The sequence below is a fragment of the Eriocheir sinensis genome, chromosome 51 (assembly GCF_024679095.1).
Source record: "Eriocheir sinensis breed Jianghai 21 chromosome 51, ASM2467909v1, whole genome shotgun sequence".
Lineage (NCBI taxonomy): Eukaryota > Metazoa > Arthropoda > Malacostraca > Decapoda > Varunidae > Eriocheir > Eriocheir sinensis.
Window position 1 is genome coordinate 11,845,277 of NC_066559.1, and position 24,474 is coordinate 11,869,750.

Here is a 24,474-nt window from a genome sequence, read left to right on the forward strand (position 1 = left end):
CTGGCTAGTATTGGTACTGGTACCGAGCAGTCTGGTACCGGTACCGTACCGTATAGCTGGTACCTTTAGTACCAGTACTGGTACCGGTACCTGCCCACCCCTATTGTTGAATAGCGTGGCAGCGTGGGTACTGTATTGTTGTTCAAGTGGCGCGTGGGAAGAACTGAGCTCAGGTATGTGGCTGTGGCGCCGTGAGAGTCCAGTTGCGTGAGACATCTGGTGGCCACTCCATAAAATATCGCGTATGAGTGAAAAAACGTGTAAATTAAATATTTATTTGGATTTTGGACCCCGCATTATTTAAAAAAAACATGTAAACCAAACTCGCGTAAATCGAGTGTTACCTGTAATTATTTCAAAAGGTGTCTATCATCTGAACATAATATAAAAAAATAAACACTTGTTTATTTTTAAAGAACTATGTAAAAAAAATACTAACCGGCTTGTAATACTTTCCCTCTGGTTGTGTGAACTTTGCAAAAATATTTTCTAGGTTTAATGTAAAGATTTCTTACAAGCTAGTTTCAAAATAGCAGGATAAATATGTTGCTTGTTTTACTGAATGTTTTGGGCATCTGTGAATAGTTTTTTATTAATATTTTGTTCCCTTATTCTTCAGTTGACATTGTAAACTCATGTTGTAAAGTAAATTCTAAACTATGCAGCAGCAGTCAGTTCACAATACCAGTAGTTTTAAGTTAAAAATGCATCCTATGAAACTGATTGACATACCTTTACTTATTCAAACAAAATAAGGAAAACAAAATAAAAAAAATTATTATATATTTTACAGGTGAGAGCAGCTTGGTCAAGAAACATTTTAGTTGTGTTGGAGGATAAAAAAAAAAAAAAAAAAAAAAAAAGGAGCTAACCTTGGCCTTAAATGAAACGGACAAATGGGAGGTATTTTGCAAAAGGTAAGTAAAAGGTTTATTGCATGGCCCAAGAGTTTATCTGGCGTAATTATCATTTAACTTTATTTATTTACTTATTTTTCTTTACAAGTATTCATAATGTACACATCAGCTTAACACAAGTGAAGATGATAATGGGCTCATGTTAAGCCAGGTTGACTGAGACTCTACACTGTGATTACTTCACTTCATACTTTATTTTAGAACATTATTTTCCTAGGTATAGAATTCACTGGAAATATATCATAACACAGAGGATGAAGCGATGACTTCATTCCTAATTATTTACTCCATGGAAGTACACAAAACTGACCTATTATCAATATCTTACTGTACCAATATACATTTTTAACTGCAAAACTTTACATATGGAAAAATCCTCTTGGTAAAGTGTATTTCAAGATTTGATTCTTCTTCAGTTATAGCATGAACACCATTAATAATAATATATATAATATATATGGAGTGTAAGATTCTTAAACAACTATGTTGCTATTCATATAAAATGAACTACAATATACATATACTAGGCTGACTTTGAATATGTAAAAATACTGTCACCTTTCAGTTGTATAATCTAAGATGTATTAGATCGAGCAAGACTGGATGATGACTGTGAAGGAGTTAAGGCTGAACCAAGACTTCTGTTTAAATAAGCTCCATAAAACTGTTCCTGTTCATTTAGTTGTTTCTCAAATTCCTCTTCCAATTTCTGAAAAGAAAATATAGATGAAATATTAATACATCATGTAGATTCTGGCTGCTTTAACAATTTCAACTGACATATTGTACATTAGTATGAAGAAAAAACCTGGTTTCTAGACTTTAACCAGTGTAACCATGTACAATCGTGGGACACAAGTGATGACACACTGTACACTGAGTTTCGTTCACCGGCCCCGACTTTAAAATATATACACCGCATGTAAAGAGGCTAATGTTCAGATATGTCACTACATATACACTCTCCATAATTTATTAGATATGAATTTGTCAGTTGTGCACAATGATAACAAAAGTTTAATTCGCGGGCGAAAATGTCTCTTTACACTTCGTTCAAATTTAGTCAGGGACAGCTAAAGTTGTTTACAACGCTATTATGCATTTGAATAAATGTTGTATTCATTCCTGCAATGTCCTCGTTAAGAAAATACGAAGAAAACATGCACAAATATTCTGATATGGTCTAAAAATATATAATGATACCACCATTTAACTCTTGCTTGAAAATGTTATGCAATGACGTCATCGACCATGCCAGCCGGCGCATTTAGAACACTAGTAGGCTATTATGAACTGAATTACAAAACTATTATTTTGCATTTAAGAATACTAAGCGATTCATTTGCATTTATGAAACTAGGCTATTACTTTACATTTACGAATACTAAGTTATTATTATGCATTTAAGAAAACTAGGCTATTATTTTGCAGTGACTTTTTTTTTCTTAAGCTAAATTAATCTCTCTCTCTCTCCAGAATGCACACTGACGACCAAAGCCAAGCAAGTATTTAGCTTATGGAATGCAGAAAATCTTATTACAGAGCGTGCACTAGTGGAAACAAGAACATTCATAACAGATATTTTAAAGAAACATAATCATCGTGCAGTTGATGCTAACAATTTCGTAAGAAAAATCATTAAATAATATCTCTCTCACACCCACACACACTCTTTGATCCTTGCACACACTCACACACAGACACACGTGTAGTGCGGCGACGGCCTGATGAACGAGCCTCCCATAACCCACTTAGCCAGTGGGGTACCTCTTTGCCGACTTCGGTAAGAGTGGCTCTCCCGTCATGCTGGTCGCGGGTTCAATCCCAGGCAGCCGGGGAATACCCTCACTCTTGATTAATTTCTCGTGTTATTTCGATACACGCGGAGGCCGTGTTGAGAAATAGGAAGGATTAAGAAAAGAAGCTCGTCGGGGCATTACAGTGGTGGCATAGCGGTGGGCATCCTCTCCTGCAGTTCTGTTGAGCTTCCCGAAGAGTAACAGGTAGGATGGCCCATGCTCCGAGTTGATAGAAAATGGGAATGTTGGAGGTATGTCTAAAAGAACATTGTGGAGTTATGTATCAAAGTTACATTGTCAACAAAAATAAATTAAACTACATAGGGGTGGAAAGACGTGTAGTTCTGATACGGCATGATGAACAAGCCTCCCATAACCCACTTAGCCAGTGGGGTACCTCTTTGGCCGACTTCGGTGAGTGGCTCTCCCGTCATGCTGGTCGGGTTCAATCCCAGGCAGCGGGAATACCCTCACTCTTGATTAATTTCTCGTGTTATTTCGATACACGCAGAGGCCGTGTTGAGAAATAGGAAGGATTAAGAAAAGAAGCTCGTCGGGGCATTACACACATACGTCTTATATAACTCGAATGCAGCTCTGCTGGGTAGTTGCCGTCTTTCGCTAGCGGGGTCCGAAACATTTTGGAAACTGTGTCAACACTTGTGTCCCACGACTGTACTTGCTGATTTTCTCCATTACTTTTGTTATACTAAAAATGCAAAACATCTATTTGGATAATTTTGAGGAAACAATAAACAGTGGAATAGAATCCCGATTATAGTGTCATTTAGTTAGGTGATTCACCATTTAGAAAATGTGTACTATCAAGTACACCAAAGTTTTAATTTTAGTGGTTTCATCTGATTTGAGCAGGGTACTACCAAGTACACCAAAATTTTAATTTTAGTGGTTTCATCTGATTTGAGTAGGGTACTACCAAGTACACCAAAATTTTAATTTTAGTGGTTTCATCTGATTGGAATTGGGAATACTGATACCCGTACTGACAGGAGGCAAAGGTATGTGTCTTGGTGCAGCAAGCCTCAATGTAGAGATTATTGCTGGCAGTCTGTATGACTGCATGTCCATATTGATTAGTGGCATCTTGCTGATGTTTTTTTGATTTGCTAGTGATGCTTTTTTAGTCTATCCATAATATCCCGGTAGCAGCGAGGATCATGTTTCTTAATGGTCCCTCCAAGCAAGAAAAATGAGGAAAAATCACCCCTCACACAAACCATTCCATAATATATATCAAAGCATTTGTGATCAGATTATGTATCATCTATTTTGGGGGGTTTACATCATGGCACAAATTTGTCCCGTTGCTGCTACACGGTAAAGCCACAAATCTGGCCTATTGCTGCTACCGGGTAATGAAGGCACTTTACAATGGTAGGCTGTAAAGTTTGTAGGCTGACTAGTAATTAAATTTGACATGCATAGAGTTCAACACTTCTTATTAATAACTGGATTGTCTCTTTCCAGGTAAACCCACATCTGCTGATGATTAGTAGTGGCGACTGCTCTTGAAAATAAAGAAAATTTGAAATCGTGGTGTTACCAAGTACCTGCAAAAAAAATGGTTTTACCCCCAATGCTGACATGGTTGTTAAATTAGGGGATGATGATGCAACTTTATCAACAGTGCAAAAGTGAGCTACTGAATCCAGGAAAGGAAGGGAAACCCCCTTAAGATGACCAAAGGTCTGGATGTACTGCAACTACCATCATTTTTTTTTTTTTTTTTTAAAGGAAAGCAACGAGAAAAAAAATAATAATGAGAAAAAAAGCTCACTAATCATTGCCCCTATAAAAAAAGCTTAGAAGAGTGTCCAATGAGGAGGTCAATTTCGGGAGATGTCTCAATACTCTCCTCTTGAAAGAGTTTAAGTCGTGGGCAGGGGGAAATACAGACAAAGGAAGACTGTTCCAGAGTTTACCAGTGTAAGGGATGGAAGAATGAAGATGCTGGTTAACTCTTGCATAAAGGATTTGGACAGTATAGAGATGAGCTAGAGTAGAAAGTCAAGTGCAGCGGGGCTGCGGGAGGGAGAGAAGTATGCAGTTATCAAGTTCAGAAGAGCAGTCAACATGAAAATATCATTAGAAGATAAGAGAGGCAACATGGCAGCAGAATTTAAGAGGTAGAAAACTCTCAGCAAGAGAAGGGGAATTGATGAGAAGAAGAGTCTTTGACTCCACTCTGTCCAAGAGAGCTGTGTGTGTGGAGCACCCCTACACATGAGATGCATACTCCATACCTAGGAAAACATTGATCGTGTCCACCAAATGGTGATGGATGACAGGCGATTGACTATTAATCAAATAGCTAATGCTACTAGCATATCCTGTGAGAGAGTTGAGAACATTCTACACAATGAACTTGGCATGATGAAGGTTTCTGCTCGGTGGGTACAACGGATCAAAACCGCTCCAGGCTTCACAGACTTCATGGGAAAATTTGGCACTGTTTGAGGCAGATCCAGCTGATTTCCCTTAGATTTGGTTTCCTGTGAAATTTCCTAACCCAAAATGAGTGTTAGGTTCATCACTTTGAGACAGAGACAAAGAGACAATCCATGCAATGGAAACACCCCTCCTCACCTACTCCAAAGAAGGCCAAGGTTGTTTCATCTGCAGGGAAGGTGATGGCCTCAGTTTTAGGGGATGCAAAGGGCATTATGTTCATTGACTATCTTCAAAAGGGCCAAACCATCAATGGAGAGTACTATGGCAAATTACTGAGGCAGCTATGAGAGGCTATCAAGACCAAACACCCATGAAAACTGATAAAAGGGACAATGCTCCAGTGCACGAATGTAGCTTTTCACTGGTTGATCACCATCCCTATTCTCCTGATTTGGCACCATTGGACTATCATCTGTTTCCCAACAGGAAAAAGAACTTGGCTGGAAGGCACTTTCGCTGTGATGATGATGTCATACATGCTGTTCATAACTTTTTTGACCGTTGGAATGAAAACTTCTTCACCAAGGGGATCCAAGCACTGCAACACCAATGGAAGAAGTGTGTAAACCGCAAGGGGGACTACATTGAAAAATAAGCCTCATTTGGTCACATTCCATGAGGGTATCTTGGTCAGCCTATGAACTTTTCAGCCCACCCTTATAGGTGTGGTTGGCTAAGACTGCACATGATGTGAAAACTGTCAAATCTTTAATTCTAAACAACAAATTCATATTTTTAGCTGCTAAATACTCCTAAATGAATTTTAAATACTTTGTATAATTTAATTCTATAAAGGAGCTGCATAGGTTTTGTAAATGATTTGTTTTCTGAAGAAGTGACTTTGATAACAGATATACAAGTGAAATGAGGAGGGGAGGGAAGCAGGGTGGTAGACAGAGGGAGGGGGTTATAGCATGGTTGAGTTGTGCATCAGTACACAATACGAGAATGAAATTAAAAGTTTGCCATGATCCATTGTGTTAAAAATATTATGCTGTGAACTGTGCTCAGTATTAACAAGGGTAATGTTGGACTTGAATTATGAGCAAACCCCCAGGAACAAATAATGTAATAATCAAGGAAGTGCCAGTACATACCACATCTATCCTCCCAATTCATTGTCCAGCCTTAAAAGTCCTTCAAATTGTGATAAAAACTTATTTGATGCACACTAAAGATTAAGGCAAGTGAAAGAGTAAAGTCTATGAGCATGCATAGAGCATATCATATTTATGTTGATTCAATAGCAATTAATATTATTTTGGCCAAAAAGAATGGTGATCTTTATGGCTTTAAGAGCAGTGGCTGAGTGGTTAGCGTGCAGGCCCCGCATTCATCGCATACTGAACAACACGGGTTCAAATCCACACGCTACCACTTGGGATTGTTCAGTCACTGCCAAGTGACCTAGGACTACCCACATGCTGTCCTGAAGACCATCCATCAACCCGGACTCTAGAAGAAACTGTCCAAGTAAATCAAGCATGAGTTCCGAAGGGCAACATAAGCCAAGAATAAATAGTGCCACTGTAAAAATTGGCTGCGCCATGACGGGCTTCAGTCAACCACCAGGCCCCTGAAGAAAGCCTACCAGCACTATAAACGAAGACATGAAAAAAAAAAAAAAAAAAAAAAAAAAAAAAAATAATAAAAAAAAAAAAAATAATAATAATAATAATAATAATAATAAAAAAATAAAATAAAAGGATGAAAGTCCTGGCTGCCCCCCAAATCCAATTATATACTAGACCTAATTAGTCAAGTCTGAAAACCATGTCATCAATATCGTGGCACATAAACACTATTCAAGATGCACCCAAAGGCTTCCTTTCAGCAAAATATTCATTATTTGAGAAAATCCAAACTTTATACAGTTGAAACTTGGTATCTATTTTAACTTACCATTATTGTTGAAAATGTTATATTGGAAATGGTCAATGTTGAGAAAATCCAAACTTTATACTGTTGAAACTTGGTATCTATTCTAACTCACCATTATTGTTGAAAATGTTATATTGGAAATGGTCAATGTTGAGATTTTATTGTAGTCTCTATGTATTATAAGGGAAAAATAGCAAACCAATTTTGAGTTACCTGTTTACGGGGTTTCAGGTTCTCCTTCCATTCTCGCAGTTCTCTCTGGTACTCTTCATCTTGTGATTTGAGCTTATTTGTTTCGTGCTCCATAAGCATCTTTCCTAAAATTGTGGAAATAAGAATAATCAATTTGATCTTTCTACTGGATCATCACCAAAACACTCATCCAATAAATGTTAAAAAGTTTGTGAATAATATAATGTGCAATAATTACAGACAAGGAAATGTCACAATTCTGTAACATATAGGAAGGCAGGTATCACATCTGTATTTTTTCGATACAGTCCACCCTGCACTGTGTGCAGCCAGGCTGCCCAGGAGGGAGAGGAATATGTATGTGAATGGTCTCTGCCAGGGAGAAAGTTCTTTTCCACCACAATTTTCTTCTTTCCCGTAAAATAAGCAAATAGCATGTATAAATCTATATTGGTGTGAGGGAAATATACAACAGCAGCAAACACCCAAAAAGATCTGATGGTGGCTTACAAGCTGTTTTAATACAAAGATTTTGAAAATTTACTTGCCACCACTCCCACTCCTCACTGACTGGTTCCTGAGTTATGACGTCACGCCTGGGGGCGGGGCCAAGGCTGCTCTAATTCACATTCGTATCTACCATTATTTTTTCACCTTGTTCAAGAATATATTTTCGTATTGCATATACGTATATGATTTATTATTTCATATGCATTTATATATTTTCAATAAAATGAGTACCATGCTTCAACTTAAAAAACTGAATAGACAATACATATCTGTATTTTTAAACCCTTACCCTGTTGTTCCCTGGGCTACACTGCATATACCTGCATTACCACATACCACTACATACATCTCATGCATAATAATTTTAATTTAGATTGAATATTATTAAGTAAACATCATAGTGTAGTACACTTACACTGTAGCGCACACAATATATTAATGATTTCACTTCAAGCTCAACTTTGCCGGGAGACTACACTGATCATTTGCAGTTTGATTCACATCGCCCAGTATTGGTAAGCAGCTGAGTGCATTGCTACTTTAACCTCATCAGCTTGTATAATAGGCCGTGTCCTGGCTTTTTTATGACACTACAGTGTAGCCTAATTGTTTGGTGGGAAACAACAGGACATATGTATTGTCTATTCATTTTTTAAGTTGAAGCATGGTACCCACTCTCACTCTCTCTCTCTCTCTCTCTCTCTCTCTCTCTCTCTCTCGGCATATGAAAATTAAATCGCAGGAAATTCCAAACTATGTAGTATCATGATACTAGATAATTACACTTTTCTAATATTTTTTCAACAATTTAGAAAGTCCAGCTTCTGTTGAACAAAATTATTTGCAACAAGTGAGATGCAACGTACAAAACTCCTTCAAGTATCGGTAGTATCGGCAGAAAATCAGCCGATACCGATACTCTTAAATTTAATGTGCCGATACCACCGATACATCGGTACATCCCTATATATGACAAATACATATTGCTTCGTTTTTAGACTGTCCATTTGTAACCCTCTTTTTTACTCATTCACCCCACTCAGATGGTTGCAGACACTTCCTTCATTATATTTCTTTACATTACAAATCCCAATAGTAGCAGCTATGAGACTGGGAGTGGGTGCAACACTTTTTTCCTTGCTGAAAATGCCGTTCCTTTCACAGCATGGACAAAAGCAACTCGCGCTTCATAGGGGCTGGGGAGCTGGAGCATCCCGGGGGACATCTTAACTCCGTGTGTGGCAAATTTCAGCAGCATAACTCAACACTGTGGCTGGCTGTGATATTTTAACATATACTTTAATTTTTACCTAATTTTTTACACTTTTCTTTCTTTTCAATATCAATGCAAACTTCAAGGTGCAATATCAGTGATTTATAATTATGTTTAGAAGTAAATATGGTTCATGTATAAAACATAAGAACAAACTTTCTGCCATTTCTAATTGCATTTTTTGACCCCAGAGGTTTGTCTGGAATTTCAGGCAAGATTGGTGATTATGCAATATTACAAGCCTTGGTGATCAACCCCTAAAGGGCAGGCGACAGGTTTTCCAGTCTACCTTTTTCCTCTGTAATTTTAATGTGTGTGGGGATTTTGGGGTCAGCGTGACTCCTAAGCTACCGCATAACTCTGTGCCATTCTCAGTGTTTCTGTGACTGTAACAATGGCAGGAGGAGAGTTTTTTGGACCTGCCTGTTTGAACCAAACCCCGTCGTAATTCAAGGGTTGTCTGTAGAGATAGATAGATAGATAGATAGATTGCATGATTGCCTGATTGCCTGATTGAACCACATATCAATGGATTGCATTGCCATCTTACTATTATTCAAGCCGTATAAATCCTATAAACTTGCAGTGCAATTGGCTGAAAAGGTACAGTTTTTATTTGGTGAAGGAGCAAGTCATGGTGAAGGAGAAACACATTACCATGTTATATTATGATCAGGCACTTCAGTATTCCTTAGTGCATTTTAAAGCTCTGTGTATGTATAAGGTGAACATCGTTTTGGTTGTTATCAATATATAACAAGATCATAGGTTAAGACTTTTAGGTTATCAGCCTATTATTCCAACAACAAAACCAAAGTTGCGGTAGAATACTTACGCTTTTCATTCTGTAATTGTTCTAATTCTTTGACTGTGTATTCAGAGGCTGCCTGAAGTTCTTCTAACTTTCGCAGATGTTTTTGTTCTGCACGTTTCTTCTCTGCTTCATACCTGCGCTTTTCATTCTCCTGGAACTGTTGATAAATACAATTATAATTGAGCTCGAAGAGAGAGCAAGACAAAGGAGCAGACAAGGTCACAAATTTCTTATACAGAACAGTCTTTTATCATTTATGTGAATCAAATACATTACTGGGGCCATCAATGGTGTGTGTCTGTGTGTGTGCATGTGTAAATAATAAAAGAACCATAAACTGTTTATTCACTGCTTGGCAGGCCATTTGGTTGAAAATATTCAAGATACATACATAGAGGAATACAAAAAAATGAGTTGATAAGGTGTGGGAGGGAGGGAGGGGGGGATGGAGTGTAGTATTTTGAGTTGGGTGACAGGTGGGCTAAAATCCCCAAATGTGTGTATTTACCTAGTTGTGACATACAGGAAAAGAGCTATGCTCGCACTGTCCCCTCTCCATATCCACTTTTGTCCAACTTTTCCTTAAAATCATGAATGTTTCTTGCACAAACCACCTCCTCCTCCAGTCTATTCCATAGCTCAATGCTTTTGTTTGGGAAGCTAAACTTTTTCACATCTCTCCTACATGTGGTCCCCCTCAACTTCTTTCCATGTCCTCTCGTTTCTCTCTCGTTCCACACACACAGGTCCTCTCTGTCCAAATGCTCCACTCCGTTCACTCACTCAACTGACTGTGATGGTATGCTGGGCGGAGTCTGTGCCTGGCGCGAGGTAAACAAACTGTTAGGTGCAATGCAGCAGCACAATCTTCTAAAACCTCAATATCCTTCCGATTCATGGTAGAGTGGCTGGAGAGATGCTGACGTGGTGTTTGTTGTTGTTGGAGCGCCGCGACAACACAACAGTTCAGGGTCAGTACAGTGTGATGCACAACATTGTTGTTTGATGATATCACTAACAAAAACAAGCAACATGTTGGGAGAAATTTGCCCTGTGTGACACCGCCTTAACTCTTTTTTTCTTCCTTGCCCATTATCTCTTTCAGGTTTTCATTTTCCTTTCTTATGACTCCTAGTCCTTCCTTCACCATTTTTTCATATTTTGCCAGTTTCTCTTTCAGCTCCTCATTTTCCTGGACTAGTTTTTTTCTTCCCTTTCTTCTAGACTTTGCACTCTTGCCCTGAAGTCACTGTGCATCTTCTTACCTTCCATATCTTCATCCTCCATGATCTTGACTCTTCCGATCCACATATTCAGTTTCTTTTCCACTAGCAACACTTTTCTGTACAGAGACGGTTCATTATTACTAAAGCCAGAGAAATTCGACTTGCTAGATTCATAATAATCTTCACTGTCCTCACATCCTCCCACTGCTCCCTTCCTCAGACTTCTCCTTCCTCCTCTTTTCGGTGTCTGCCACCCCTCCTCCTCCTCACTCATCTTACACTAGCTTTCTCAAGTTCTTCACGTGGGAGACGGGCCCATCAGAGCACCCCCTGGCCCTGTAAACACAACAAGCAAGATGGCGAAGAAACAGCTGATCCCCCGGAAGCGGTTGCGCGACATGTCTGTTTTGCTCTGTGTCTGCTCCGTGTGTGTGTGTGTGTGTGTATTTACCTACCTAGTTGTAATTTTACAGGGCCTGGGCTTACGCTCGTGTGGTCCCGTCTCCGTATCTATAATTATCCAACTTTTCCTTGAAGATCTGCACACTCTTTGCCGATACTATTTCTTCACTTAGTCTGTTCCAAACCTCTATATTTCTTTGTGGGAAGCTATATTTCTTTATATCTCTTGAGCATCTTCCCTTCCTCAACTTTTTACTATGTCCTCTAGTATTCCTGCTGGAAGGTTCTTCTCTTAGTAGCAATTTCTCGTTATCCACTTCCTCCATTTTACTCAATAGCCTATATATTTGTATTAGGTCTCCTCTTTCTCTTTGTTCTAGTGTTGGTAAGTCCATTTCCTTCAGTCTCTTCATATGTCAGTCCCTCCAGTTCTGGAACCATTTTTGTTGCCATCCTTTGTATTCTTTCTAGTTTTTTTGTGTTTCTTCATATGTGGAGACCGCACTGTTTCCGCGTATTCTAGTTTAGGTCTGATCATAGTAGTAATTAATTTTTTCATAATTTCTTTGTCTATGTAGTGGAATGCTATACCTATATTTCTCACCATGTTATATGTATCACCAAAGATCCGATTTATATGACTTACTGGTTGCATATAATTTTGCATTATTACTCCCAGGTCTCTCTCTTCATTTACTTTCTTTAATATTTCACCATCTCCCATTTTATATGTCCATTTTGGTCTTTCTACACTTTTTCCCATTTCCATAACATGACATTTCTTCACGTTGAATTTCATCTCCCATTTCTGACTCCATTTCCAAATCTTGTTTAGGTCTTCTTGCAGCTCCTTGCAGTCTTCACTGTTTCTTATATGTTTTTGCAGTTTAGCATCATCTGCAAACAGGCTCATGTAGCTGTTTATTCCCTCTGGCATATCATTAATATAGACTAGGAAAAGTACTGGTGCTAAAACCGACCCCAGGGGCACTCCACTTTCCACCATTCTCCATTCCGATCTAGTGTCCTTAACCACGGTTCTCATCTCTCTTCCTAAGTAGCTTTCCATCCAGCACTTCATTTTCCCTCTCAATCCTCCTTTATTTTCTAGTTTCCACAGCAGTCTTGAATATGGAACTTTGTCAAATGCCTTCATTAAGTCAAGGTAAATGCAATCCACCCATCCATCTCTTTCCTGTAATTTGTCCATCACTCTTGAGTAAAAGCTCAGCAAGTTTGTCACACATGAGCGGCCTTTCCTAAACCCATATTGATTGTTCGTAATTAGATTATGTTCTTCTAGAAATCTCATCCATTGTTCTTTTATTAATTTCTCACATATTTTACATACCACGCTGGTCAGAGACATCGGTCTGCAATTTAAGGGTTCTTCCTTTTTTCCACTTTTGAATATAGGTACCACTTCTGCCCTCTTCCACTCCCTAGGCACTGTGCCAGTTTTTATTGAGCACCTAATGATGTCATATATTGGGCCGACTAACTCATTTCTGCACTCTTTAAGTATAAAACCTGAAACTCCATCTGGTCCCACGGCCTTCCCTTCTTCCAATTCCTCCAATAGTTTTTTTATCTCCTCTTTATCTATTTTGACCTCTTCCATATATACATCTAAGTTGTCTTCTTGTGGTTCATTAAATAATGATTCTTTGGTAAACACTTGCTGGAATTTTTTGTTAAATAATTCCGCCATGCCTTTGGGATCCTCGATCTCTACATTCTCTTCCGTCAGTGTGTGTGTGTGTGTACATATGATATTAAAATGATAAGTAAAATAAGGTGCAATGGACTGAATAAGGAAACAAAAAATGTAACCAAATAATAATAAATGACTATTCATGTGGAAGGAGTTTCCTTCACACATAATACATCAGACAGAGAAAACAGATGCAGGCTAACTTTACCTTTCTGATCTTATCTTTCTCATCCTCATGAGAGTCAGGAAGATGTGATGTGCTGATCCTCATGCTCTCTCGGAACATAAGCTCGCGTGCTTTCATTTCTTGGCGAATTCTTTTGGGCAACTGCCGCTTCTCAACCTGTGAATTATTTAATAATTATTTACCTATGCAGGAACCAACTTTCTGAGTTCCCAATTAAATGATACCACTGCAATGCAAAAAAATACAATATTTCTTCCCATGTCAGCTTTAACTTCGGGACACCAATTTGTTTTTACACATACCATCATGATCTTTTAATGATCTCCATTAGCAGCACAGTGATGTGGTGGTTAGTGCCATTGGCTTACAGCTGAAAAGCTCTGCTTGCATGAAGATGATTTGGGGTAATCTCCCATAATACCCCACATTCACCTTGTAATATAGGTATAGTTGTAGAAAGACCAATTGCAGCTTCAGGGTATTGCATATACAAGAATGCAGCAAAGATCCAAGTCAGAATGAGCACTGGGACCTCCTTGACAAAAATGGTTAATAGTTGTTTTCAACAAATGAACCTTGACTGCTATACTTTTATTCTTTGAAAGTCAGATAGAAGACAGTGGCTATGTGGAGAGCGTATGAAAGTGGCAAAAAGGGTTTGGAAACAGATGACTACTTTTTATTGGTGTAGAATGTCTTAGAATCATCATGCTAAATATCTTTAATAAGGAAATGAATAATGGGCAGAACTGCACCGCTATCATCTACTTTTTTTCCGATTTGCTTTGGTTCTATTGAAAAAAGCTAAAAAATGACCACAAATTCCAAATCGTCGGGATTTCTGGAACAAGGGTTGCTGGATTATCAGACTTTTACTGTATTATTTATATGGATTTGTATTTACCATCCATATTCACTTACATCTATCTAATTCTAACTATTTATCCATCTATAAAGGCAGGTATTTCTATATAAATATTTTTTTACATGGAATGCATTGATAAGATTTACATTAATTTCTACAGGGAAATTTGTTTTAGTTTACGAGTGTTTTGGTGTGCGAGCAAAATTCTTGAGCTAATTGAACTTGTACACCGAGGCTTGACTGTATATGATACCAGAAATGTAATGCTTATGGGAGATTTCAATTGCAAGGGAGTGAACTTGGAGTGGTTTGAAGCAGAAGGAAATAATAATGCATGGGGGTAAGTTATTGGAACTGATAGAGTAACATTACGACACAGTGGGTAAAAGAGGAAACTAGACACAGAAGCAGAGATGAACCACAAAGATTGGATTTAACCCGGTAGCAGCGGGGATCATGTTTCTTAATGGTCCCTCCAAGCAAGAAAAATGAAAAAAAATCACCCCTCACACAAACCATTTCATGATATATATCAAAGCATTTGTGATCAGATTATGTATCATCTATTTTGGGGGGTTTATATCATGGCACAAATTTGTCCTGTCGCTGCTACACAGTAAAGCCACAAATTTGGCCCATCGCTGCTACCAGGTTAATATTTACAAAAGGGACTAAGATATCCGGAGAAGTGAAACATGAATGCCCAATTGGAAAAAGTGACCATGAAATCCTGACAGTCGAACTGGATGAAGAATGTCAAGATTACATCAAAGAACATAAAAATAAAAAAATAAATTATAACAAGGCATAGTATGAGGAATTATGAGCTTTTTACAGTAGATATGATTCATATGATAGAATGATTAATACTGTGAAACACACTCCCAGAAGGGGGACAAGAATATATGCTGTATGAATGTATGAATATGATATGTATGAACGTAACTCACCTGCTGTCTCTTTATAAGTTCCTCTTCCTTTTGCTGGTTCACTCTTTTCACCTGTTCCAATTCTTTTTCATGGCGCAGGAGCATCTATAAAATACAAGTAAATAAGTGTCTTATAAGGGAGGTGGTGATAATCAAAGCACATTTGGCACTCGCTGGGTAAGTTAGTAGAGAAAAATGGAAACTTCTGCCATGGCCATCCCCTGGTGGGAGCTCCTAGGAGCAGGCGTCGATGAGATAATGATGATGATATTTAGGTAACAGTGACATATAAGGCGTCAGAAAAAAAAATTTGTGTAGAAAATATCGTCATAAAACAAAGAGGCATGTTGTATTAACAACTTTACATGCACAGCTTTTGAGATGTAACAAGCCTCTTTCCTTAGTTTCAAAGTATTCACCTCAATAAATTACTTTATTTTTTTTGTTTTACTGGGATTACTTGTGCATTACATATGTGAAACTTACTCATCATCAGCATTGATAAAAATTTCTTCCATACAAAAACTTTCCTTAGTATTTATCAACATCATGCTCACAAAATAGTATGAATGAAACTATTGCTTTATAATGTAATGTAAATTACCTGGTGTCTTTGAAGGAAAAATATATCCTTAAGTTGCCTCTTGGATAACTGGTGTTTTTCATGAAGGTGCCTTTCCTCCATCTCCCAGAGGGCTGACTCTCTAGATCTTAGGAGCTGATGCTTCTGCTGGAGGAACTGGCGCTCAAGGAGAGCTATTCTTTCACGGTGATCGTCTCCTAATCTTTTAAGAGATACCTGAAACAAGAATTGAATGCATGATTAATTAATAACAAAAGAATTTTCAATTTCTTAAAATATGATAGTCCTTGAATTCCGACATATGTTACTTAACACCTATCTTGCGGCTGGCAGCAACCCCGCTGCCACGATGTTGCGATGATTTGCTGTCTATATCTCCAGTTTGCTGGTAGCCACCAGACATAGAAGAGGTGGGTGTTATGCTGGCGGCTAGTGGAGCGTAATTGCGCCTGGCAGAAAGCCTGACCCACATGGGGGCAGGCCGCAACAATGTAATGTTTTATGGATCTGTTGTGGCCTGACCCATTTTGGGGCAGGCCATCAAGATGGCTTTTCTGTCCATATATATAAATATAAGCTATTGTATATGATTTGTTATTACAATTGTTCAACTGATTGCAATACAATACAGTAAATTAACCATTTCTACTTTTATTTTTTACTGGTAATGGAACCCATCAATCTGTCTACTGCGAAGAAGGCAAAGAGTCATTCCAGAATGTCTCAGGTGATGAAGATTTTTGTGGTGAATTCTACTGTCCATCTTCAAATTATGACTCCTCATTGAAGGGAGGATGGAAAATTGCAGCAAAAAGAACAAAGAAAGTGTCAAACTTTTGTACTGGCTGTTAAGGTAGTCCATTCATGTGCCTGGATTGCTTCAGCGTGAAACATAATGGCTAATATCATGCAAATGGAGAACAATGAACTCAAAATATGGGAATGCACATCTTTTCTTTATTCATTATGTGTTCCAAGCCAAGGATACTGACTTGTCATGAACAGGAAGAATTTTTTTTTTTTTTCCCAATATTTATACTCTATGATAGAAAACTATAGGGGATATTTGAGAAAAAAATAGTTTTCAACCACTCAAGTTCAAAAATGACCAATTAAATGTAACATACCATATTTCATAATAGTCTCAATTCAAGGTAAAATTGAAATGGTTTAATGGTCAACAAACAATATTATTCTTATTGATTATCTTTAATCTTTATTTCTTTAATGCCTTATCCATAGAAAGAGAATCTTGAATACAAAAAAATATTAATAGGTGGATCCTATATTGGATAATTAGGAGGATAGTAATTAGCATCAAAATGACCACCGGTGGGTCAGGCATAACAAGGGAATAAACCACCTAACCCACCAGTGGGTCAAGTCACATGAAATGTGTTAAGCTTGCAAATTTCCCTATTACTGTGCCCAGTAATGTAAAGATCAGAGATTCCTGGCATTGCTTTGCCACCTGTATGTTTTCCATCCATTATGGAATCTAGCAAAGATAGGCAGAAACACAAGGATGTAGGTGAAATTTTAGGCTAAATTGTTCAAGGCCATACAAACTGTCAACCCCCACAGGAGGGAGGGGAAGGAGGTAGACATTCCTTTCTTCACACCAATGACTGGAGAAAAAGATGTATGGGCTCCCATACTAAACATGTTCAATAAACATGCATATGGCTGGAGTTTACTTACCTCATGAGATTCATGAAGCCTTTCTAGGAATGCTTTTTCCCTCTCACTTTGGTCCATGTCCAAACGTTCTTTGCGGGTTTTAAAGATGTCCTTTCGCTTCTCCTGGAAGTAGGAATCAAAATACAGTATTAGCCACTTCAGTATTTAGTGAATCCTAAAAGATACTCTATATGTCTCTTTTGAAGCTGGAAAACTTTGTAAAGACCTTCTCTTACCAGAGAAAAGGAAGCACTAGGAGAGGAAGGAGATTTGATAAAAAATGTTGTGAAAAGGCTGCCAGGAAACAAAAATGAAAGATGTATGCTGCACAAACTGAGCTTATATATGATATGAGTGACTGGTAAGCAATTGGTGGACCTTGGTGAAGACCCAATAAGGAACAGACATAGCAGACAACATATAATGGGCAGAAAATTATACTATATGATACATCTCATGAACTGTACGACCTTTTTTAATTCTTTGATCAACACTGGCAAAAATCTTTGCTTTCTAACCTATCCTCCTACATATATTATATCTTTTTCTTTATTTTTGTTTCTTGTTTCCTTTCGGGCCAACCTAAATAATATTCAAATGATTCACTACAACCAGTTCACCCAAGTCTGAGGTGTGCATTATCGTGCACTGGCAAGCTGCTATCACACAGTATGTCCAATTCTGTGGATAATGTATATATACAACTCAAAGGAAATAGTTGTCATTATCAATAATATGCAGGCAATAATAACAAATACCGTCAATTATAATTGATTTTGAGTTAAAAATTATTAGTACCATTACAAACAGGTGTTTTATTAATTTACAAGATTGCTAATTATAATTGTTAAATAGCCTTGGAGCTGTTCACCACTGAGAAAATTAGCAGGCTCTATATTAACAAAACAGCTGTTTGCAATAGTACTAATATTTTTTAACTCAAAATTGACTATAATTGATGGTATTTGTTATTGTTGCTTGCTATTTATCTATCTACAGTAGAACATCTGTGTACTCTTTGCTCTCTTGCCTCTCTTGCCCTCTCAAATACCATAACCTTACTCTTTCCAGCATTCACTCTCAGCTTTCTCCTCTTACACACCTTGTCAAACTCATCCACTATCCTCTGCAGCATCCCTTCATTCTCTGCCAACAATTTATTGTTTGCATATTAATGAAACTGATGACTTTCCTATGTGTAGGCTGTGACGGCAGGTTGTCAGCGCATGATAAAATGCATACCTCAGATTTGGGTGAACCAACTATAGTTAAGAAAATTAAAATATAAGCTTTAAGGATAGACTAGTGTTTGAATTTGCATTCTCTTGATAGGTGAAGAGTGCGAGGAAAACTGATTGGAGTTTATAAATTAATGAAGGGCTTTAATGAATGACATGCCAGTACAGTTTAGGTAAAAGAATCAAATATAACACAGTAATGAGTTGAAGTTCAATAATTTCAGATTCAACAGTCACAGGCACAGGATAAAATTGGTTTACTAACAGAAAGATGGAAGAGTGAAAAAGGCTTAGTAGTCATGTAGTGAGTGCCAATATTATACATACCTTTAAGATAAGGTTACATAAATGCACAAATAAGGAGGACAGGTGGTGTTAAGTGGTGTTAGGTTTACAGGAGCTTTTGTGTTTAAGTCAAATAGTCATTTCAGAAAGGTGCTAAAAATGGAAGAGGCCAATTTATTGAAATGAAGAAAGAAACTTAGTGTCATAAAAAAAATTTACATGATAATGAAATTGCAATATAAAATATTAGCAGCAATAAAAGACTCACATCAGCTGTATATTTGAAAAGTACATATATGTGGCAAATAATGATATAACTTAGTTACTACTGAAAAAAGAAGGAAAAAACTCACTTTAGGTAGCAAATCAATCTCTTGTTTCAAGAGTTTCAGCTCTGTCTTGAGAGATTCTCTAAAGGCTTTTAATTCTCGCTCTTGCTCAGCCCTTATTTTCTTACTTGCATTTTTCAATTCCACTTCCTGTAAACTTTCTGCTTTTTCCACCTGTTGGAAAAAAAAAAACCTTATAATAAATCACATATTTCATCATGCTTTCTACACTTACATGAAACCAAGTAAATGATTTTTTTTAGGAGAAAGGTATAGTAAGGTAAGTGCTGAAACACATGAAATAGATTACCATTAGCACAGAGAACAAGAAATCTTTGGAAACTGTCATAGTTGTGACTCCCCTCACCCCACACAATTAGTGGTCATCTCAGTTATTTTCTCAGTGCTAAACAGTCCTGACCCAAAGATTTGCTCATAGTTATTGAAAACAAAAATGATATTTTTTTGGCGGACAGGTTCTAAGCACCCACTAGTTCCTTGGAACGTACATTGCTAAAAACTGGAAAGTATTAGACAAGTCTGACAGAAAAGGAACAAAATGATCAGAAACCATGAGCTTGGATAGCTCCTAGTATCCCTGACTTACCTTCAGTCCTCTAAATCCTCTATTTTAGCTCAGGCATGACTATGAGACATAGTTAAATTAAAATAAATTTTCTTACTTGTTGCTTTTGCTGCCTATTCAAGGCTTCAATATCAGTGTCATAAGTCCGTAAGAGTTGTTGCTTTTCCAATTCAAATTTTTTATCTTGTTCAGCTTTGGCAAAGTTTGCTTTAACAGCTAATTCTTGAAACTGCTTTTGTTCGATTTTCTGGAGGATCTTCAATTCTCGTAATTCTTGCTTTCGTGCAAAGTGTCCTGTTGCAGTTCCTTCATCTTCATAAAACACCTGAAGCAAACAAAAAAAATTATTCATTAGTAATGCCAGCAGTAAATATCTTTCTATTCAAGCAACCAGTCTCCTACAAGACCGACATTGAAAAAATTAAACAAAGACAGACACATAAGGCAATAACAAAAACAAATTAAATAAAAATAAAAGGTCCATTCTTCTTATTCCTTAACATATGAAAAGGAAATGCGTAGAAAGATTTTATTCCCTTTTTCCTTCAACCAACAGTAGGTTTTCTGGAGTGACTTTCATATGCAGTTTAGGATACAGTGAGAAATGAAAATAAATCTACACATTTCAACAATCGAAACCATTTCCTGTTTTAACTAGGAGTCTGAGTGGGCTTGAAGGTATTAGAAACTTAATGAGTATGGAGGACTGAAAGGGAAAATATGTTAATACAGAAACATGTCCACAGAGCAAATCTATTTAAGGTTATAAATTTAATGAGACCCTAAATAAGTCAATTATATGTAAACCTTCTATCTAGCCTAAAGAGGAGGTCCAATAAAATATTAGAAGCTGACAGTATTCAATAACCAAGTTTCTACACTTGTACGGCAACAAGGTCAAAAGTTACCATGCAACAGGAACTACTGCAAGAGTTAATATGACTAATATGCCAAGGGGTAGATAATGATGTGTTAATGTTGCAATGTATTCTATCTCACTGGTGAGGCCAAACAGTTAAGATTTTCAACATATTTGTAAACATTATGTAATTACAAACCCATAGTATGCTAAACAGTGTCATGAAAGCATTTAAGCACCAAAATCTATAGTATTATGTAGTATTATGTTTACTTCATTGCACATCTGTCAATGTGGTCGTGCCCCTGTTGCAGTGCTTTGATGCCACTTCTCACCTACCTGGTTGCCCACACAATCACAAAAACAGTTTTCTGAAATGGAAAGGGACTTTCCATTCATTTTAGTGGTTAAAACGACTAATAATTATATAAAACTTTAATTAACCCAGTAGCAGCGACAGGCCAAATTTGTGGCTTTACCGTGTAGCAGCAACGGGCCAAATTTGTGCCATGATATAAACCCCCCAAAATAGATGATGCATAAACTGATCACAAATGCTTTGATATTTATTATGAAATGGTTTGTGTGAGAGATGATTTTTTCTCATTTTTCTCGCTTAGAGGGACGATTAAGAAATATGATCCTCGCTGCTACTGGATTAAGAATGTCACACAGGGGAGCAGACCTACTAACTAGATGCACTGATGGGGTTAAAGGAAAGCAAATGAAAACTGCTAAGGTTAACTTTTACCAACAAAAATCTAATCACCTGTCTTGTTGTAACAACTACGCCATCAACAACAAATTTCCTGGTGCGCTTTCTAGTCTTCTTCTGAAGAGCAACCAAATCATTCTCTGCTTTGCTTCTCATGTGCCTGTTTTCTTTGTTCTTGTCTAAAGGCTGAAGTGAAATGTCTGAAGAGTTACTTCTTTGTGATCTTCTCAAGACAACCTCATCCAGACTTTCATCGTCCTTTTCTCTGTGCCTGTTTTCCTTTTCTGAACTAGTTGTGCTTACGGCATCCCAGTCAGATCTGGAGAAAAAAATAATAATTTCATTTTTTATTTTTTTATGCACACTTAGAAGAGTAATCATGCAAAAAAAGCTGCATTATTATTATTATTATTATTATTATTATTATTATAATGAATACATAATTTAAAAGCTGATTCTGTATTTGCTTCCTTTAGAGGTTATATAAAATAATGAAAATTTATATCCATAGCTCTATAAATCCCATGTATAATTAGATATGAAACAATTGAATATTTTATTCAGTTCTTAATGATATGAAAAACATGAAAATAATGAAATGGAAAAATATTCTTATATTTGCTATATTAGAACTGATAAATTGAGGTTTAGGTAAGAGATTGGTCAAAACTATTTCACAAATTGGGTAATGCATGAGTGAAACAAATTAAGCATAAAAGGAATGTAATTGATGGAAAAATGATTGGAAGTTTAAAGTGAAGATTAAGAGATATATGGATGAAGAGGAAAGCAAGTAAATAATTTGTTTTCAGGTGGTACTATGAGTGTGTTGTCTGGCCTTTTAGAGTCTCCTTACATCCTTGGGTATATATCCAGTAAAGTTTTACGTATTGCATGGAATCGAGTATTCAGTGGAAACTCAGTTGTTGGTCAATCCTCATCTCAAACAAATCAGCTCCCGAACATATTTGCCAAACAAAAAATGTACAGTACCCTCCCGAGTTTCACGCTGCTTTGGTATGTACAGGTCACATCTACCTAATGGCAGCGTCACGCACACTGCTTTAAAAGGTGGTGGACGTTTTCCTCCAATTGTTGGGCTATGGGCAACCACGGTTGCCTGTACGCCCATCCGGGAATGAATTGTCAGTCTTGTTGCCTCTTCAATCTTTTCAATAATCCCCTCACCTTCCTCCTCCACTTCCCTCACAACCTTCTCCGCAACATTTTTCTCTTGTTTCTCCCTTATGTGCCTAATTGGTTGTGCCTCCTCCTTCAGTCGAAACGCCATTACACACTTCTTCTCAACTGTATTCCTCACCAAATTCTCCTTCTCCTTAAGTTTTTTTTTTTTTTTTTTTTTTTTATACAACAAAGGAGGCAGCTCAAGGGCACAAAAAAAGACAGTAATAAAAAAAAAAAAAAAAAAGGCCCACTAATCACTGCTCCCATAAAAGAATCAGAAGAGGTGGCCAAAAGCAAGGTCAAATTCGGGAGGAGAGGTGTCCTGATACCCTCCTCTTGAAAGAGTTCAAGTCGTAGGCAGGAGGAAATACAGATGAAGGAAGATTGTTCCAGAGTTTACCAGCGTGAGGGATGAAAGAGTGAAGATGCTGGTTAACTCTTGCATAAGGGGTTTGGACAGTATAGGGATGAGCATGAGTAGAAAGTTGTGTACAGCAGGGCCGCGGGAGGGGGGGAGGCATGCAATTAGCAAGTTCAGAAGAGCAGTCAGCGTGGAAATATCGATAGAAGATAGAAAGAGATGCAACATCGCGGCGGAATTTAAGAGGTAGAAGACTATCAGTAGGAGGAGGAAAGCTGATGAGACGAAGAGCCTTAGCCTCCACTCTGTCCAGAAGAGCTGTGTGGGTGGATCCCCCCCACACGTGAGATGCATACTCCATACGAGGGCGGACAAGGCCCCTGTATATGGATAGCAACTGCGCAGGAGATAAGAACTGGCGGAGACGATACAGAACGCCCAACCTCGAGGAAGCTGATTTAGCGAGAGAGGAGATATGAAGTTTCCAGTTGAGATTTTGAGTTAAGGATAGATCGAGGATGTTTAGTGTTGAAGAAGGTGACAGCTGAGTGTTGTCGAAGAATAGGGGATAGGTGTTTGGAAGATTGTGTCGAGTTGATAGGTGGAGAAATTGAGTTTTTGAGGCATTGAAGGACAAAAGGTTCCTTCTGCCCCAATCGGAAATGATAGCAAGGTCTGAGGTTAAGCGTTCTGCAGCCTCCAGTCTGGAGTTGTGTACTTCCTGTTTTGATGGTCTTCTATTGAAAGAAGTTGAATAATGCAGAGTGGAGTCGATGCACGAGTGGACAGGACAGTTTGTTATGGAAAGATCATTGATGAATAACAGGAAGAGAGTGGGTGATAGGACAGAGCCCTGTGGAACGCCACTGTTGATAGGTTTAGGGGAAGAGCAGTGACCGTCTACCATCGCAGAGATAGAACGGCCAGAAAGGAAACTGGAGATAAAGGAACAGAGAGAGGGATAGAATCCGAAAGAGGGCAGTTTAGAAAGCAAAGACTGGTGCCAGACTCTATCGAAGGCTTTCGATATGTCTAGCGCAACAAAGAAAGTTTCACCGAAACTGCTGAGAGGATGACCAAGAGTCAGTTAAGAGAGCAAGAAGATTGCCAGTAGAATGCCCGTTGCAGAATCCATACTGGCGATCAGATAGATTAGAAGTGGAAAGGTGCTTTTGAATCTTCCGGTTAAGAATTGATTCAAAAGCTTTAGACAGACATGAGAGTAAAGCTATTGGGCGGAATTTTGAGGGATTGGAGCGGTCAACCTTCTTAGGCACAGGCTGTACAAAGGCATACTTCCAGCAGGAAGGAAAGATAGATGTTGATAGGCAGAGACAAAAGAGTTTGACCAGGCAGGGTGTCAGCACAGAAGCACAGTTTTTAAGGACAATAGGAGGCACTCCATCAGGTCCATAAGCCTTCTGAGAGTTGAGGCCAAAGAGGGCATAGAAAACATCATTAGGAAGAATCTT

At 37.9% G+C, this 24,474-nt stretch overlaps 1 protein-coding gene across 1 annotated transcript in view; it reads right to left on the reverse strand.

Moving 5' to 3' along the window:
* The window catches only part of LOC126982749 (STE20-like serine/threonine-protein kinase), a 56,017-nt gene that overhangs the window by 497 nt on the left and 31,046 nt on the right, over positions 1–24,474 (reverse strand). The window contains exons 8-17 of the mRNA XM_050835073.1: positions 21,511–21,775; positions 19,980–20,207; positions 19,321–19,470; positions 17,466–17,567; positions 15,786–15,980; positions 15,203–15,286; positions 13,409–13,543; positions 9,880–10,015; positions 7,283–7,386; positions 1–1,626 (exon numbers count right to left, since the gene is read on the reverse strand). The exon at positions 1–1,626 is cut by the window's left edge and continues 497 nt beyond it. Of these exons, the coding sequence (XP_050691030.1) occupies positions 1,492–1,626; positions 7,283–7,386; positions 9,880–10,015; positions 13,409–13,543; positions 15,203–15,286; positions 15,786–15,980; positions 17,466–17,567; positions 19,321–19,470; positions 19,980–20,207; positions 21,511–21,775 (1,534 nt within the window). The 3' untranslated portion in view covers positions 1–1,491. The remainder of the gene's footprint in view (positions 1,627–7,282; positions 7,387–9,879; positions 10,016–13,408; positions 13,544–15,202; positions 15,287–15,785; positions 15,981–17,465; positions 17,568–19,320; positions 19,471–19,979; positions 20,208–21,510; positions 21,776–24,474) is intronic.